We start from the raw sequence: 19,929 nt of genomic DNA, 5'->3' as shown, positions 1-19,929 counted from the left end.
GTTTTCACCTCCACATTTAAAATTAACATCACGCGTTTAAGAGTATCTGGCTGCTATAAATGTCCACGTAATAAGCCACTCGGTTGAGCTCTCATTTGTGGCCAGGTCGCTTCTGATAAAAGAGCAATTCAGCTCAGTGGACCTTAGTTAGTAAATAAAATAAAAAGTTTATTTTTATTTCGATTTAAAGCTTTCGTGACTGCAGGGATTCATCTTCTTGGTTCTTTCGGTAAAGTCACGTAGAAGGGAAGTAATAAAATAATACAAATAAAACATAATTAAATAATTCACGACGTTTCGGCCACAACGCAAGCAGCCGTCCTCAGGTGAAGAATGGCCTGAGGACGGCTGCTTGCGTTGTGGCCGAAACGTCGTGAGAATAATTGTATTATGTTTTATTTTTATTATTTTATTACTTCCCTTCTACGTGACTTTACCGAAAGAACCAAGAAGTTTGGTTTTAGTCGTACACCCTCCACTACCCGACTAACGAAGTCGTCACGTGACAAAGAAAAGTGCTTCAGCACCACATGTGCGCTGCTGAAGAGCGATCCATACAATTCTGGCATTTGCAAGAATTGTTTTCCAATCTGATGGATCATTTTGTGGGGGGGAATTTATCGAAGTTTTCTTTCGATGGTGTAGAATTTCGAGTTAACATTTCCAGTTCGAACTGAATGGACGATATCGAAAATGCGAATCTGTATTCATACTGGAGGAATTCGATGAGCTATTAAGCTCTTTTTATTCCAAACCAAGAATTCCCAACGGTCATTACTTCTCAATGCCAAGGGGAGACTGCCGGGGTCATTATAAAGCGATCACGGGCCGTGACCTTCAAAACGATTCCAGCAGTGGTTATCGAGGCGAAGGTCAAGAGGTCATCACAGACAATGTTGTCGATGCTGCCGATGCGACCGCATCTCTGCATCACCCTCCCCCCCCCTTTCTCGTAGATTCCCAAAGGTATTGGCACAGTGCAATAGATTTGCACCGTCACACACACACGCGTGCCTTTGTCAATCCACTGATTGATGACAGCTTGTCCATGCCCTGTCACCTGTGGGGGTTGTTAGACTATATCTCACCGCACTACACAAATCATTTGCTGCTGCTGCTTGCTGCTGACATTGACACACGCACAACAACTGACATCAACAACAACAAAAAATTCTACTCAAGACACTTCTCAATAACACCGTGGCCTTGAAAGTATATATATTGAATAATAATAATAGGCGACATTTCGAGACATGGCCCAGGGCCGTTTGAGATTCCCACTCATTCATTTCATTCAAGGCGGACGCGTGGTCATCTCGCCGTACCCACTACACCCAGGGTCTCGGGTGATGGAACACTGGCGGTGGGGGGGGGGGGGCAAGGCGGGGAAGTAATAAAATAATAAAAATAAAACATAATAAAATAATTCTTACGACGTTTCGGCCACAACGCAAGCAGCCGTCCTCAGGTGAAGGACGGCTGCTTGCGTTGTGGCCGAAACGTCGTGAGAATTATTTTATTATGTTTTATTTTTATTATTGTATTACTTCCCTTCTACGTGACTTTACCGAAAGAACCAAAAAGATGAATCCCTGCAGTCACGAAAGAAGCTTTAAATCGAAATTCTTTTGAGTGTTCGCGGTTCTCACTTCGAAACGTCGACCGCCCCAACCTGGAGCGGAGTCAGCGTAATTTGCTGCAGAGGTTTGCGCATCGAGACGGTGGGGGGAGGGAGATGAAGGTGGGGGGCAGGCAAGTGACAGCGCCGTCTGCTATCACCTCGGAACAAAGCTCGCAATCGCTGAAGGGCAGGGGGGGTCCCCAACCCCGGCCAGCCCCCATTATTTTATTAGTTACCACTTCCGACTCTCTGTTGTATTACATTACATTTCTGAGTAAACTAGATTTGTGTTTCTACTTAATTTATACCTGATGACGATTGCTTGCGTTGCAATCGAAACGTCGTATGCTAGTATTTAATTAAATGTATTATTTTATCTTTATACGTCACTTTACCGAAAGAACCAAAGACATAATTCCTGCAGTCACGAAAGCTCCAAATTAAGTTTTCATCTACCACTTCCGTCCGCGCCTCTTTCCCGCACCGCGCACTTGTCTCAGTCACAGTTGTGGTGAGCCCACAAGCTGCTGACCCCTAGTAGCCAAACAAACGTTGCTGGAGAGCTTCTTTGAAAAGGGGGAAAGACCAAATGATGAACCCCCCCCCTCCCCCCCCCCCCCCCCGCGATCCGTGAATAAATTGTCTTCCACGAAACCGATCCCTGGTGCCAAAAAGTTTTGGGGACCTCTGCTGAAGGGCACCGAGCGGTCGTCAGTCAGTGGCGGTGGTATCACTTCTGACGGAGCCAAGCGGGTGACATCTCCCACTCGCCGCCGATGGTTTAGCCACGGCTGCGAATGGAACCTCAGGTCCGCCAGGCTCACACGGTGCAGTTTCACTAACCTACGTACGCACACATGTCAACCCCTTACCAGTGCCCTGCCTTATTACAGACCAACTCAGAACGTGTTGGTCACCCCGTGCCCCATATAAAACTCAACGTTCATCCTACAAAGTCCCATCACAATGGCAGAAACACAAACAAATAGACAATCACCATTACTACACTCACCACTAGTACAATCACCACTACACTCACTACTGGTAAACTCACTAGTACACTCACCACTAGTACACTCACCACTAGTACACTCACCACTAGTACACTCACCACTAGTACACTCACCACTACACTCACCACTACTACATCACCACTACTACACTCACCACCACACTCACCACTGGTACACTCACCACTAGTACACTCACCACTAGTACACTCACCACTAGTACACTCACCACTAGTACACTCACCACTAGTACACTCACCACTAGTACACTCACCACTACACTCACCACTACTACATCACCACTACTACACTCACCACCACACTTACCACTGGTACACTCACCACTAGTACACTCACCACTAGTACACTCACCACTAGTACACTCACCACTAGCACACTCACCACTACACTCACCACTACTACATCACCACTACTACACTCACCACCACACTTACCACTGGTACACTCACCACTACACTCACCACTACTACACTCACCACTAGTACACTCACCACTACACTCACCACTACGTACCTGTCAACCCCTTATCAGTGCCCTGCCTTATTACAGACCAACTCAGGCCGTATTGGACAACCCGTGCTTCCTTGTAAATCTCAACGTTCATCCTACAAAGTCCCATCACAAGGGAGAAATGGGAATTGACAAAACCATTTTTTATTTTGCCCCTATTGAAACGGCTGTACGCCATACGGACCTGAAAACTCAGTTTGCCTGTACAAGAATACGGGGCAAACCGCATGGGTTGACACGTCATGCGTAAATGTGCGTGTGTAGGTTGCCATCGATCATTTTTGTACGTAAACTATAGACTAAAACTATTTTTATTTTCACCATTGGTACCTCATTTGCCAGTTAAAAATATGATAATTGGTTTTTTACCCTTTTACCTGGCAACAAAACTGACACCTTTTTTACGAGGAGTCATGTTTGCATAGACCACAATACCTGCAGTCGTAATGCAAACAAAAACATAGCTCTGATAATGTATGCACTGTCCTTGAAGTTGACTGGTCCACACAACTTGGGGAGAGAGGAACACACCCTCCAAATATACAGCAGGCGTCAGGTTCTGGATCGAACCCATGTCCTCTTGTATACCAGGCGAGGTAGATTAGGGAGCGGATGAGGGAGTGGATGATTGCGTACGTGAGTGAGTGAGATTGTGGACGAGTGGGCAAAAACAATTGAGTGAGATAGAGAGTAAAATGGGTTGAAGTTTCAAGTAGATTTTTTTTTTTACGGGTGAACACTCAACCGATTAGGAGAGAGTGTCATCGGCAAGAGTGGTCTGGATCACCAACATTCAAAAACAAAATACAGCGATCCAGCAGGTAGAGATAAATGCAACCGGAGCTAAATAACTGTGTCACATTGTCCAGGTCAACGTGGACAACATAACGAAGTGGATGTCTCAGAAAATAACAACAATACTTGCAGCTTTCATCATAAAATCTCAAGGCATTTTGCATGAATAGCAATGGGAATGGGGGTTGGCTAAAAAGTGTCCGAGGCCCAGAGAGTGAAGACCCAGAGAGTTCCACAGTGCACGTGCCACGGAAGTGAAGGCCCAGAGATTTCCACAGTGCAGGTGTCACGGGAGAGAAGTCCCAGAGACTTCCACAGTGCGGGTGTCACGGGAGAGAAGGCCCAGATAGTTCCACAGTGCGGGTGGCACGGCAGTGAAGGTCCAGAAAGTTCCACAGTGCGGGTGGCAGGTGAGAAAAGGCCCAGAGACTTCCACAATGGTGCCACGGGAGAGAAGGCCCAGATAGCTCCACAGTACGGGTGTCACGTGAGAGAAGGCCCAGAGAGTGCCACAGTCGTCGGGGTGGGGGAAGGGCGGGTTGGTGCTCACAGGCCCTGATAATGAATCACGCAGCAAGCTCGTTAGGAGCGTTACAAGGGCAGTGGTCAGCCTCACGTAGCGCCCGCTTCTCCCCGATGTCAGCCGCAAGCATCCAGGCTAACGCCGCTGTCAAGCGAGTCTCCGGTGGCTCCTTTAAACGTGGTCCTTTGACAGCCAGAGCGTGAGCCTTTTGACAGCCAGTACGGGGAACGGCTTCTACGCCTCTCTTCTGACAGCGTTGGGGATCCACGCTGTTGACACGACGTTGAGCTTCTCCTGTTGGGCTGGCCACGTACGGCGCGAAGGAAGTTCAACGTGCGTGCATACGCCACGGAACGCTCAGCCGGGTGCGAGAGCCCTTTGGCATTCGTCGACTCGTGTGCAAGGGGAGAAGCGAGGTCACGCTATAAGTGTGGTCGTTTATTCAATTTTTTGGCAAACAAATTGGTTAGGCTCGACGATAATGGCCTTCACTTGTGAACGAAGCGAAACGTTGATTTAAACACAACACGCATGCTCTTGATAACTTTGGGGCGTCGTGGTTGCGAGAATAACCTCACCTGGTATACAGGAGGTCGTGGATTTGATCCCGACCCTAATGTCTGTTGTATATTTGGCGTTTGCGTGTTCTGTTCGTGGCCGCGTGGATTTTCCTCCGGGCCATTCGGTGTTTTTTCCTCCACATGTAGAATCAACATCGTGCGTTTAGAGTTTCTTTCCTGCTGTAAATGATCCACCTGATGATGAGCCACTTCGTTTGGCTGTCATTTGTGACCAGGTCGCTTAGTTCAGTGGGCTTTAACTTGTAAAATTAAAATAATCACAGTGTAACAACAAAATTTATATCTTTTTGTTCCTGGGTAGTAAGTGTAATTTCCTAGTATCTTATCCCTAAAAAGTACAGAACATGGCTATTATTCCCGACAAACTTTGCTTTTGTGACCAGGACATTGATGTTTTGAAATGTACCTATTGTCAATGAGAAAACGTGGTGTGCATTTGTGTCATTCCTTCACGTAAAGTTCTGGTCACAAAAACAAAGTTTGTGGGGAAGAATAGCCATTGTTTATACGTTTAAGGGCTTAAGCAATTATAAAATAACACTTACTACCCAGGAACAAAAATCGTGTTACATAGTGAAATAATTAGTACAGTGAGTGAGTGAGTTAAACAGCCACAAATGCCAACTTGATGTGAGTTCCTGGGGTGAGACACTCGGTTAGAATCTGAGATGCTGATTTAAGGCAACCGCGTTCCCAACCTGTGCATTCCCAGCTCTGGGAAGAAAAAAAAATCAATCCACCCACCCCCCACGCAGGAACGTCTGGGCAACAGCGTGAATCATCGAACGGACGACAACGTAGACACGCTGGGCCAGGGGGCAGTAACGCGTACACCCCGCCGGTGTTGGCCGGACGAGGGCTGCATCGCTCGGTGCGAAAGTCGGTTTGCGATGTTCAAGAACAACAACAAAAAATTAACCCGTAAAAACAAAGTTTTTCACTATAAATCCTTTATATGCGTGGCATCGGGGCGGCTAGAGTCCTCTCGTCCTCTAGCTTGAGATGGCTGCCACCTATGGGTCAGATGATTGTGTGCCAGCATTAACCAATTGGTAAATAAATATTTTAAAAAAAAATCCCTAAACAGTGTAAAATTTTGGAAAAAAAATTTCACGCAAATGCATTGTCACGCACAGCGAGTCTGTGTGCAAAATGTCAGCTCGATTGGATCACGAGAAGTGGGTTAAAAAACGACTGAAAGATTTGCACGGTCCTAAGCAAGCGAGCGAGCGAACTTAACATAAAGGATTTAAAAAGAGTCGCACGTGGCCCGACCGCTCGGGGCAGAGACTCCGACAACGCTCGCGTCTCGCTGACGACGACCCCCTCGCTGTCCGTGCCCCACCCCCACCCCCCCCAAATCACAATCACCCCCACCCCCCCACCCCCCCCATAGTCGCGCCTCTCACCAACATCTTCAGCACGCTGGAGGCGTTGGAGGCGAGCAAGACGCGCGACTTGGTGGCCCGCGCCGGCCTGCGCGCCGAGCTCGAGATGCCCAAGGCCATGACGATGTTCGCCCCCAGCGACGCCGCGTGGGCTCAACTCGACGATGTGAGACCACCTCGCCCCCCCACCCCCCCCCCCTCGTTATACCCCCCTCGTTCTAATCCCCTTTCTAATCCCCCCCCTCTGTTCCACCGCCCCCCCCCCCACCCACCGCCGTTTTAACCCCCTTCCGTTCTACTTCCCCCCGTTCCAACCCCCTCGTTCTAACCCCCCCCCCTTCATTCTAACCCCCCCCCCCCCTCGTTCTACTACCCCCCCCCCTCATTCTACCCCCCCCCCCCTCGTTCTACCCCCCCCCCTCGTTCTAACCCCCCCCCTCGTTCTAACCCCCCCCCCCTCGTTCTACCCCCCCCCCCTCGTTTTACCCCCCCCCTCATTCTACCCCCCCCTCGTTCTACCCCCCCCCCTCATTCTAACCCCCCCCCTCGTTCTAACCCCCCCCCTCGTTCTACCCCCCCCCCCCCTCGTTCTACCCCCCCCCTCGTTCTACCCCCCTACCCCCCCTCGTTCTACCCCCCCCCCTCGTTCTATAACTACCCCCCCCCCTCGTTCTACCCCCCCCCCTCATTCTACCCCCCCTCGTTCTACTACCCCCCCCTCGTTCTACTCTACCCCCCCCCTCGTCTAACCCCCCCCCTCGTTCTACCCCCCCCCTCGTTCTACCGCCCCCCCTCATTCTACCCCCCCCCCGCCCCGTTCTAACCCCCCCCCCCTCGTTCTACCCCCCCCCGTTCTAACCCCCCCCTCGTTCTACCCCCCCCCCCTCGTTCTACCCCCCCCCTCGTTCTACACCCCCCCCCTCGTTCTACCCCTCCCTCGTTCTACCCCCCCCTCGTTCTACCCGCCCCCCTCATTCTACCCCCCCCCCTCGTTCTACCGCCCCCCCTCATTCTACCCCCCCCGCCCCGTTCTAACCCCCCCCCGTTCTAACCCCCCCCCCCCGTTCTACCCCCCCCCCTCGTTCTACCCCCCGTTCCAACCCCCCCCGTTCTAACCTCCCCCCCCCCTCGTTCTACTCCCACCCATTCTAACCCCCCGTCCCGTTCTACCCCCCGTTCTAACCCCCCCTGTCCCCCCCCCCTCCGTTCTATCTCCCCCCCCGTTCCAACCCCCTCGTTCTAACCCCCCCCCCCCCCGTTCCAACCCCCTCGTTCTAACCCCCCCCCCGTTCCAACCCCCTCGTTCTACCCCCCCCCCCCCCGTTCTACCCCCCCCCCCCCTGCCCCCTGTCTCGGATGTGGGTGATGCTCACTCCAGGGGAAATCTGGCCGCTCTGTACACACAACAACAACACAACCTTCGCTCTCGGCTGAGGTGTGTGCGCGTGTGTGTGCGTGTGTGTGTGTGCGTGTGTGTGTACGTGTGTGTGTGTGCGTGTGTGTGTGTACGTGCGTGTGTGTGTACGTGTGTGTGTGTGCGTGTGTGTGTGCGTGTGTGTGTGTGCGTGTGTGCTGGACTACATAGTGACGGACCAGCGAATGCGAGCCCATGTCCTTGACACCAGGACCTACCGTGGAGCTGATCTGCCCTCTGACCATCGACTAGTCATCTGTAAGATGCGCCTGCCTTTCTTCCACTCCGGTGGTGGGTGTACACCCAGGATCCCATTCCAACCAAAAGTGGCCTGGTCTCAGTTAGCTGATGAAAGTTGCAAGCGAGAATTTCATCATCGCTTGCAGCTGGGGTTGGCATCGTCCCCCACTCCACCTGATGTCGAGGGTAAATGGGCGAGGTTTAAGACTGTGACTCATGCAGCTGCAATGGCTGCTTTGGGTACGCGGTCCAGACCTCCCCAGAAACCCTGGCTGACAGAGGAGGTGTTCAGGTTAATCGAGAAAAAGCGACAGGCCCACTCTCATCGCCTACAGCATCCCACGTCAGAGAATGAGGAGGTTTACCGCAGCCTTCGCTCGGAAGTTCGGAGAGCCGTAAGGCGCTGTAAGGATGGGTTGTGGTCGCGGGTTGCTGAGGAGATGGAGTCTGCCTCAGTGGCCCGTGATCACAAATCACTATTTAACTCCATCAAAAAAGTAACCTGCAGCGCCACACCTATTACCATCATTAGAGGAAAAAACGGTGATCCAATCTCCGACCCCCAGGAACAGGTTTGCAGATTTGCTGAGCATTTCTGTGAGGTCCTGGGGGAGGGAAATTCTCTCAGCCAGGAAAACATCATGGCACAAAGTGGTGATAACCCTGCTGAGGCTGCGGTGCCTCAAATATTGGAAGAGGTCACCCCCTGTGAGTGGCTGGCTGAGGTGCCAGCTGTTGAGGAAGTACTGAGGGCGATCCGGAGTCTGAGACCAGGGAAGGCACCGGGCAGAGATGATCTCCCAAGCGAAATGCTGAGGGAGGGTGGCGTTTGTGCACAGACTGCCCTATATGACATCATAACAACAGTCTGGACCACTGGACGGGTTCCGCAGGACTGGAAGGATGCCCTGGTGGTCCCCCTCTTTAAGAAGGGGGACCGTACCGACTGTAACAACTACAGGGGCATCTCACTCCTCAGTGTGCCGGGTAAGGTCCTGGCAAGAATAATTCAACATCGCCTTGCTAGGCACGCTGAGGAGAGGCTTGCGGAGCCCCAATGCGGTTTCAGGAAAGGGCGGTCCTGCACAGATGCCATATTTTCTGTCCGTCTGCTACAGCAGAGGTGTAGGGAATTCCAAAAAGACCTACATCTCTGCTTTATTGACCTGGTCAAGGCCTATGATACCATCAGTAGGACTGGGCTCTGGGTTGTTCTTCGTGCTTTCGGAGTCCCTGACCCTCTGCTCACGATCATTAAGGACCTTCATGATGGTGAGCGGGCCCGGGTAAAACTACGTGGCCGGGAGTCGGAGCCTTTCCCTGTACACCTTGGGGTGCGACAGGGATGTCCTCTGGCTCCCACATTATTTAACATCTATTTTGACCGCGTAGTTCGTGAAGCCTTCAATAGCTGTACCGGGGGAATTTCCATTTGGTACAGATATAATGGGAGGCTGATCGATGCCCGGGTGCGATCAAGGGATGGCTCCCTATTGGTCAACCACGTTATGTATGCCGATGATTTGGTAATAGCTGCTCATTCAGAAGAGGAGTTGGAGACGCTGCTGCTGAGACTGGAGCGTGCCACTAAGAGGTGGGGCCTTACCATCAGCCCCACCAAAACTAAGCACCTGCCTGGGTATTTTGTACCATCGGACACTCCACCCCCACAACTCCCAATTGGTGATGGGGCAGTTGTGGAGAGAGTGGAGAGTTTCCCATACCTGGGCAGTGTGCTTATGACCGGCTCCAGTTTATCAGCAGAGGTATCACTCCGAATCAGTCGAGCGGCAATATCTTTTCATCGGTTGCGTAACGCTGTGTGGAAGCTACCTGGTCTGTCGCTCCGCAAGAAGCTTCAGGTCTTCTCGGCCACGGTCATTCCCTCCCTTCTCTACGCTTGCGAAACGTGGACCCCCCTAGTGGAGCATCTTCGCCGGTTGGAAACATTTAGGCTGGCCTGCCTACGATCCATCCTGGGTTTAACCAGGCTGGATTGTGTGAGGAGCTCACAAATCCTTGAAAGATCTGGGCAAAGTCCCATCAGTGAGCTCCTCCGGCAGGCAAGGCTGCGTTGGCTGGGTCATGTAGCCCGCATGCCCAGCCACCGCATGCCTAAACAGCTTTTGTTCGGCCGGATCGAGGGGGCTAGACGGGCGCGGCACGGGCTGGAGAAGAGATGGAGTGATGTGGTACAGGAGGACGTGGAGCTGAGTGGACTTGCCGATGACTGGTACCAGCGGTGTCAAGATCGGCCTCAGTGGAGGAGGCTCGTGAAGGACGCTACTGGGCAGTTGGAAGCAGTCGCCCTCCAACAACAACGGAGGGCGGAGGAGCGACGCTCACAACAACGAGCGGAGCGCCGGGTGGCTAAAGCACAGCAAGTTGGTACAGTAGGGGGGCACAGGTGGTGCATCAGCCAGTCATCTCGGTCATCTCGGTCAGTCGACCCGTGGCACCTGGGTCTGCCCCGTGACCTCCTGCCAGCGGGCGTTCGACACTTCACGTGGCCTCAAGGTGCACTTGGCCTGGCACAAGCATCGTGGTGACGTCACCGCCACTTAGTGGCGAATGGCGGTTGTTGTTGTTGTTGTGCGTGTGTGTGCGTGTGTGTGTGTGCGTGTGTGCGTGTGTGTGTGTGTGCGTGTGTGTGTGCGCGTGTGTGTGTGCGTGTGTGTGTGTGCGCGTGTGTGTGCGTGTGTGTGTGCGTGTGTGTGTGTGCGTGTATGTGTGTGCGTGTGTGTGTGCGTGTGTGCGTGTGTGTGTGCGTGCGTGCGTGTGTGCGTGCGTGTGTGTGTGTGTGCGTGTGTGTGTGTGTGCGTGTGTGTGTGCGTGTGTGTGTGTGCGTGTATGTGTGTGCGTGTGTGTGTGCGTGTGTGCGTGTGTGTGTGCGTGCGTGTGTGCGTGCGTGTGTGTGTGTGCGTGTGTGTGTGTGTGCGTGTGTGTGTGCGCGTGTGTGTATGCGCGTGTGTGTGCGTGTGTGTGTGCGTGTGTGTGTGTACGTGTGTGCGTGTGTGTGTATGTGTGTGCGTGTGTGTTGTGGGGAGCGGTGGTGTAGCGGTTAGCGCTACGCTGCGCTATGAACCCAGCGACACGAGTTCGATTCCCGCTCACGGCCAACACCAGTGACGATTATCTGAACCGGTCCTGGGCCTCCCCTAGGTCGACTCAGCCTCAAATGAGTACCTGGTGCGGTGTGTAAATATCGCCACTAGGGAGACAAAGGCGGTCGGGCGTGGTGCTGGCCACTCACCCCCTCGTGTACCGTTCCGGCCTTCATAGGTGCTCGCTAACAGCACTTGCCCCTACAGTATGTTAAGGCTATACAGGGGATCTTTATCTTTGTGTGCGTGTATGTTGCCCCTCGCCCCACTCCCCCGGCACCTGCGAATTGTGCCTTTTGCCACTCGTCACAGCCCTCTGTGCTGCCGCAGGGCGTCTCGCACGTGGCCCAGTTGCGGAATAGTTTTGGTTCGACGTGGCCTGTCGTGTCCTTTAGATGTGCCCCCCCAATCAGCGCTCGTCTGATGCCCGGCCGCACACGGCACATTGCGGGGGGGGGGGGGGCCCTACCCCCTTCAAGCACTCATCGACCCGGACTAAAACGAGCGTCTGGTGCGGTGCGTAAAAACATCGGGTTCGGTGACCCGAGTCCGATTCCCGCTCACGGCCAACACCGGTGACTCCTCTCACTTGATGCAGCAGTCGTGCTGTGACGGTTCCACCTGAAGACGGAAGCTTGTGTTGCCTCCGAAACGTCGTGATTTTTATTTTATTTGTATTTTACTTTCATTTATTTAAATTTAAAATTTTTACCTACGTGACTTTACCGAAAAAACCTAAGAATATGAACACCGGTGACGATTATCTGAACCGATCCTGGGCGTCACCTAGGTGCGTAAAAACATCGTCACTGGGGAGACAAAGGCGGCTGGGCGTGGTGCCGGCCACCCACCCCCTCGTGTACCGTTCCGGCCTTCATAGGTGCTCGCTAACAGCACTTGCCCCTACAGTCTGTTAAGGCTATACGGGGGATCTTTGTGCGTGCGTTTCGCGAACTTGCGCCAATGAGCCCGGCGGCGACCCGAACCTCGCGATTCGCGCTCACGACCCAACACGAGAGCACCCTCGGGTGGTGCTCTGTGTTGCAAACATCGGCCTCGGGCCGAACTTGCGTGCGTGCGCGCGCGCGTGCAGGCGACTCGCAACGGGCTGACCGGGAGCAAGCTGAAGGACGCCTTGCGGAACCACATGGTGGACAAGCGTCTGCTGCTGAGCGACATGCGGCACGGTGCCACCCTGCGCTCGCAGAACGCGGGCGGCACCATCAACGTCCAGCACTACGTCAACGGGGTGAGTGCCCGTGCGCGTGCCCCCCCCAGGTGGAACGGTCTGTTCAAGGCTGATGCACGTGGGATCCTTTTGTCTGATGTGCGCGCGCGCGTCGAGGGAGCGGTCGTGTGCGCTGCCGATGAAGCGAGTTCAATTGCCGCTCACGGAGACCACCGGTGACGGTTATCCCGGACCGGTCTTGGGCCCCCCCTAGGTCGACTCGGCCTCAATTGATGAACAGGCTGCTTGGACGTGGTGCCGGCCACCCATTCTCCCAGAGTGTACCGTGCCGGCCTTCATAGGTGCCGCCACTCGCTAACAGCGCTCGCACCGACAGTCTGTCGCAGGCCACGCGGGGGATCTCTGTCTGTTGTGCACGCAAGCAACCGACAAGCTCACGGACACGAAGACAAAGGTCGGCCCCCACGTATAGCCTCGAACCGTTACCCCCACCACCACAAACAGCCCATTGGAGTGAAGCCCGTTACCCCACGCTGGTGGAGTAATGTGGTCTGGCACGGCATCCCTGGTGCTGTCATTCGCAATGTGATGTCGAAATGAAAAAAAAACCACGACGCAAAAATCTGCGGACAGCGACTGCTGCTTTTCCAACCGCCCACATCACGACCAGCCCAACGCGCGTAGTCCCCAACAGCACCAGAAGCACACAGACAAAGATCCCCCCCTGCCACTGTGTAGCCTTCACAGAATGTTGGGGCAAGTGCTGTTAGCGAGCGCCTATGAAGGCCGGAACGGCACACGATTGGGGATGGGCGTCCAACACCACCCCCGCGCGCCTTTGTCTCCCCAGTGGAAAAGTTTTTACGCACCGCACCGGGTACTCATTTGAGGCCGAGTCGACCTAGGGGAGGCCCAGGACCGGTTCTAATCATCGTCACCGGTTGTTGGTGGCCGTGAGCGGGAATCCAACTCGGGCAGCTGGGTTCATAGTTCAGCGTAGTGCTAACGGCTCCACGTATGAGGCTTAGTCGACCAAAAACACCAAACATCACACACACACCACACTGGTGCATTTATTTTCATAGTATTCAGTGCTTAAATAAATACAACCCAGAACCGGCAGGGTGCACATGATTTAATGGGAAGCTCCAGTAAATAAAGCAGAAATAATACACTTCGACAAAAAAAAACAACCACCAATGCCAGATACAGTAATATACACGTGTGGCACAATCCTCGGCAAAAGTCAACGCGGTTCTCTATACAACCGCGCCGCGCTGAGCGAGTGATCGATGGCAATTCCACATTTGTATGACGGAGCCCAGTCTACCCGGCGACAAAGCACCGTCGGCCGTTCACGTGGTGGTGATGCGCGGCTACCCAGCGCATTCGAAGCCACTTTGTTGAAAATGCGAAACTCAAATTGCAAAACAATTGACGGCCGTTGACAAAACGCACGTGTCTCGTGCTCCAGAGTTAAGATCCACAACGTTTTATTTGTACAACTTTGAATCGCACGTCATCGGCACGTGATCTCACGGAGTTGACGTCAATGGGGCTTTTTTTAAAGTCTCCTTTAACGTAGAATAAGTATTAGGGACAAATGTCACCGCCCTTCACTGTCATGCCCCGTTGTTGAATTGCGTCACTCACGAACAGAGGTCGCAACCGGGTACCCGATACCCGTACCCGTTTGCGACCCTGGTGCGGCCGGGTACGGGTACGGGTAGACCGTGAGTCACTGGCGAGTAACCGTTTGTCACTCATTTCCCAACGTCTTGTCTCTTCTCACAATTCAAGTTCCTAGAATTAACCCACCCGCGCCTGCAACATGGCTTCATCCCAGAGGTCGCAATCAGGTACCCGATACCCGTACCCAGCCGGGTACGGGGGTAGGGTACGGGTACGGCCGAGTACGGGTACCCGTTTGCGACCCTGGTGCGGCCGGGTACGGGTAAGGAATCAAAACCCGTTTGCGACCTCTGCTCACGAAGCAGAACGCCACGACAAAGAAAAAGCGAACTTCTCATTCATCTCTGGTTCTATTGGTGGCAGGATTACATTACTCCAGTTCAGTGGCGGCTCCTGCAAAATCTCTCAGGGGGGGCAAATGTCTGGATGATTGATAAGGATAAGGTCCACCCATGCAATGAATAAATTAACAGCTTAAGCATGTAAAGGCAACTTCACTTCTTTAATATTAATGAAAAATAAAGTGACTCTTACAATACATCTTGTTTGTTTATATACTCACTATTAAAACAAACCACTCAAGATTATTTTATTAAAGATTCCACTAGGTAGCGATAAATTATATTGTTGGATGAAACGTGCTTACGTATGATGACGTAAGCACGTATGATGACGTAAGCACGTTCGGGCTTGCCCTTCCGGAAGCCATAGAGAATGCATTTGAGCGCCCCCGTTCGAAAAAAAACATCTTTGAATGTAAGTCTATGGGAACACTCTGGGCGATTCTCAGCCGGAGTGAAATCGCCCCAAAAGAGGCGGTACTCCACAGAACGTGACATGACGCTGATTGGACTATATCCAGAAGCTGACAGTGACGGCTAGCGTGACTCTGTGGTTGAATGACATTGGTGGTGCGTCGCCCAATCGCCCTCATGAAGAAACCGCCCCTGCTCCAGTTTAAACTTCATTCCGTTTAGCCAGGTGAGAACCAGCATGAGTCTCATGTCCACGAGCAGCCTGGGGTATTAGACTGCAGGGACGGGATGGCGACCGCTGCTGTGTCGTTCAGCGCCACGGTGGCTAGGAGATGTTAACTACCTCGCCTGGTATGCAGGAGGTCGTGGGTTTGATCCCGGCATCACACGAGACATCTTCAGAGGACACCATTGGAACCTCATTTGCCAGTAAAAAATATGATAATTGGTTTTTTACCCTTTTATCTGGCAACAAAACTGGCACCTTTTTTTACAAGGAGTCATGTTTTTTGGCATCATCTGGTCCAACCCATGTGAGACTAGGCTCTAAGGAAAGTTGTCTCGGGTGTGGACCAATCAACTTCAAGGACAGTGCATACATTACCAGAGTTATGTTTTTTGTTTGCATTATGACTGCAGGTATTGTGGTCTATGCAAACATGACTCCTTGTAAAAAAGGTGTCAGTTTTGTTGCCAGATAAAAGGTTAAAAAAACAATTATCATATTTTGCTACTGGCAAATGAGGTTCCAATGGTGTAAATGCTTACCCCAAGCTCTCATACTCTGATGGTGCTTTGTCTTTGAGTTGTGCGCCTTTTGGCGTCATCTGGTCCAACACCATGTGAGACTAGGCTCTAAGGAAAGCTGTCTCGGGTGTGGACCAATCAACTTCAAGGACATTGCATACATTATCAGAGTTATGTTTTTTGTTTGCATTATGACTGCAGCTATTGTCGTCTATGCAAACATGACTCCTTGTAAAAAAGGTGTCAGTTTTGTTGGCAGATAAAAGGGTAAAAAAACAATTATCATCTTCAGAGGAGCCGGATCCGGTAGTTTTGAACGAAATGAGCTGACCTCATTGGTTCAGCAGTTTCCACTGCTGAATTATTTATTTACGCCTGAGGACGACCGCTTGTGTTGCAATCGAAACGTCGGAATATATAATTTTGCATTACTATTATATATTTTTCTACCTATGTAACTTTACCGAAAGAACCAAAGAGTATGGATTCCTGCAGTCACGAAAGCTTCATATCAAGAATGAGCTGACCCCTTTTACAAAATTAATAACCAGACTAAAATGTGGATCATTAGGTCGAGACGCATTCTAAATGTTTTAATATGTCATTATATTAAACCCCCGTCCAAGGTAAACTCTACCGCCATGGTAATTATCCCTTCGGGGCTGATAAAATTAGTGTCCATTTGGGGAGATCGATTTACTGTGAACTCAACAGAACGCCATTGCCTCGTGTGGATTTTCCCTCTAAGTACGACTGCGGAATTTACGCCACCCCCACCTCTCGGCGCCCGCTTCCAACACGCGAGACGCGCCTCGAACTTTGAATAATAACGTCTTAATAACAGCGGCAATTACAATAATCGGGTCCGTTCAAATTTAATTTCCTGCATAATAGAAACGAACGCGCGATCTGCCACGCATGCGTTGCTGGGTGTGTCGGAGCAGATCAACGCGAGGTTTGTCGCCTGAACAAATTCAGGGGCTTAGCTGCGGTCTTAGCGTGGTGCGGAGGAAAACGGCCGATGAACTCGCTCTCCGCCAAACCGAGGGCATCTGCGGAAGGGGAGAGTTCAATCCTGCCAGATGTTGTTGCCTCGCAGTAGAAGGACACGTGGACATTGTCACCTGTGCGACATTTCTAATCGATCTTGATTTGAAGCTTTCGTGACTGCAGGGATCCATACTCTTTGTGTTTTTCGGTGAAGTCACGTGGGTAGAAAAAATAATAGATCACAACGCAAGACGGTTGCTTGCGTTGCGATCGAAACGTCGCGCTCTGTAATTTTTAAATCCTTTATATTAAGTTCACTTGCTTGCGTGCTTGCTTGATTGCTTACGACCGTGCAAATCTTTCGGTCGTTTTTAAACCCACTTCCCGTGATCCAATCAAGCTGACATTTTGCACACAGACTCGTTGTGCGTGACAATTACTTTTTACACTTTTTAGGGAATTTTTTAAAAATATTTAATTACCAATTGCTTAATGGTGGCAGACAATCATCTGACCCATAGGTGGCAGCCATCTCAAGCCAGAGGACGAGAGGACTCTAGCCGCCACGCATATAAAGGATTTATAGTGAAAAACTTTGTTTTTACGGGTTAATTTTTTTCTACCTACGTGACTTTACCGAAAGAACCAAATAGTATATTTCTAATCGAGTAGCTCGGGCTGACGCTGATGTATTTTTTTTTATTTGTTCGAACATCTCCCCTCCTGGGTTGCAGCGTGGTGCGCGCCGCGGAAATTTTGATGGAGGATGAAATTCTCGGAAACTCTCACCGAATCGCATTTTTGGGGGTTTTCGCTTAAACGGGCCCCTGGGCGCGCGCCCTTTGCTTTCCGCTGGAATCTCGCGGTGATTGTGCACCTTGAGCGCAAGCGGCGCTCGGTAATTGCGCACGTCGGCCCCTTGACAAATGTTCCCGTGTGAGATGAAAAATAAAGCTCGCGAAGTTAGATAAATGTAATAATAATATTAATAAACATTCACACACGAAAGCTCTTGGCTTTGAAACGGGGAGGGGGGTGAGGGGGGGGGGTAATCATAAACATATAAATTAGAAAAAAATATATGTATTGTTATGAAAATAATTATAATAAATGATAAGTAATATTAAAAATGTAATTAGAAAAATAATAAAAAATAATGATAAACATAACATTAAAATAATAATAAGTGGTAAGTAATAGTAAACATGTAATTATAAAAAGGAATAAATAATAAGGAAATAATTATAGACGATAATAAAATAATGATAAATGATAAGCAATAGTCAAATCTAATATTAAAAGGTATAAAACATAATAAGGAAATAATCATACAAATATTAATCGAAAATTATAATAAAAATAGCTACATTAAAAAAAATACTTTTCATAAAATAGCAATAATAAAAAATCATAATAAACAACAATAGGACAAAAAAATTACAATAAAAACGCATGAATTCCCGCAGAGTGATTCGTACGCAGAGAGACATTGGCTGTGTCCCCCCCCCCCACCCCCGTACCTTCGATTAGCTCCGTACTCTGTGACATACATACGTGCATCAGCGGCGATGGTTAAACAACCTGAACATTTTATTTTATTAAGTAAGGCTCACAAACGATAACTCGACAAAGTGCCGTATCATCATCATCGCGAGGAAATTTATAGTCGCAGCCAAATACTCGAAACGGGTGACGTTGATCGTAAACGTGAAGGGAAAAACCGGATGGACCCGGAGAAAAATCCACGTGACCACGGGAAGAGAGAGAGAGACACGCAAACTCCAAAAATACAGCAGGCATCGTCAGGGTCTAGATAGAAATCACGACCTTCTGCATACCAGGCGAGGTAGTTAACATCTCATAGCCACCGTGATGATGATGACAGAGAGAGACACGCAAACTCCAAATATACAGCAGACATCGTCAGGCTCGGGATCGAACCCACGACCTCCTGCACACCAGGCGATGTAGTTACCATCTCACCACTGTGAGAGAGAGACACGCAAACTCCAAATATACAGCAGGCGTCGTCAGGCTCGGGACCGAACCCACGACCTCCTGCACACCAGGCGAGGTAGTTAACATCTCACCACTGAGAGAGAGAAACACGCAAACTCCAAATATACAGCAGGCGCCGCCAGGCTCGGGATCGAATCCACGACCTCCTGCACACCAGGCGAGGTAGTTAACATCTCATAGCCACCGTGATGATGATGAGAGAGAGAGAGACACGCAAACTCAAAATATACAGCAGGCATCGTCAGGCTCGGGATCGAACCCACGACCTCCTGCACACCAGGCGAGGTAGTTAACATCTCCTAGCCACCGTGATGATGATGAGAGAGAGAGAAACACGCAAACTCCAAATATACAGCAGGCATCGTCAGGCTCGGGACCGAACCCACGACCTCCTGCACACCAGGCGAGGTAGTCAACATCTCCTAGCCACCATGATGATGATGAGAGAGAGAGAGAGACACGCAAACTCCAAATATACAGCAGGCATCGTCAGGCTCGGGATCGAACCCACGACCTCCTGCACACCAGGCGAGGTAGTCAACATCTCCTAGCCACCGTGATGATGATGAGAGAGAGAGACACGCAAACTCAAAATATACAGCAGGCATCGTCAGACTCGGGACCGAACCCACGACCTCCTGCATACCAGGCGATGTAGTTACCATCTCACCACTGTGAGAGAGAGACACGCAAACTCCAAATGTACAGCAGGCATCGTCAGGCTCGGGATCGAACCCACGACCTCCTGCATACCAGGCGATGTAGTTACCATCTCACCACTGTGAGAGAGAGACACGCAAACTCCAAATATACAGCAGGCATCGTCAGGCTCGGGATCGAACCCACGACCTCCTGCACACCAGGCGAGGCGGTCAACATCTCCTAGCCACACCAGCACGCGACAACGTCTCCGACGCGCAGTGACGACGGTGCCGGTGTCTTGCGCGTGAACCCCGCAGATCGTGACGGTGAACTGCGCCCGTGTGCTGCGTCCCAACTACCTGGCCACCAACGGCGTGGTTCACCTGGTGGACCGCGTGATCGCTCCGCTCACTCGCAGCGTCCGCGACATCCTCGAGACGACCGAGAGCCTGGGCACACTGAAGGTGACGGCGGCGCGTGGGGTCGGGGCATCGGGAGACGTTAACGAGCGTGGCGCAAGCGGTGACCTTGCGCATCCCTGGTGGGCAAAGTTGCGATTATTTTTGGGGGGGCGGTAGGGCCCCCCTTGACAAAACCACCGTGCGTACAAATTAAATATTGGGGGGGTTGGGGGGGTGCCGCCTCGCCGATCGCCGCACCCCCTGTGCTGATGATGCCGTTACTCCGA

At 51.3% G+C, this 19,929-nt stretch overlaps 1 protein-coding gene across 1 annotated transcript in view; it reads left to right on the top strand.

The window, feature by feature from the left end:
* LOC133357747 (transforming growth factor-beta-induced protein ig-h3-like) overlaps positions 1-19,929 on the top strand; it is a 289,818-nt gene that overhangs the window by 55,428 nt on the left and 214,461 nt on the right. The window contains exons 5-7 of the mRNA XM_061575849.1: positions 6,458-6,615; positions 12,301-12,456; positions 19,559-19,705. Of these exons, the coding sequence (XP_061431833.1) occupies positions 6,458-6,615; positions 12,301-12,456; positions 19,559-19,705 (461 nt within the window). The remainder of the gene's footprint in view (positions 1-6,457; positions 6,616-12,300; positions 12,457-19,558; positions 19,706-19,929) is intronic.

This window comes from Lethenteron reissneri, chromosome 59 (assembly GCF_015708825.2).
Source record: "Lethenteron reissneri isolate LAM-NWPU_2019-01 chromosome 59, ASM1570882v1, whole genome shotgun sequence".
Lineage (NCBI taxonomy): Eukaryota > Metazoa > Chordata > Hyperoartia > Petromyzontiformes > Petromyzontidae > Lethenteron > Lethenteron reissneri.
Note: the sequence above shows the minus strand (reverse complement) of the source record. Positions and strands in the feature narration are given on the sequence as shown.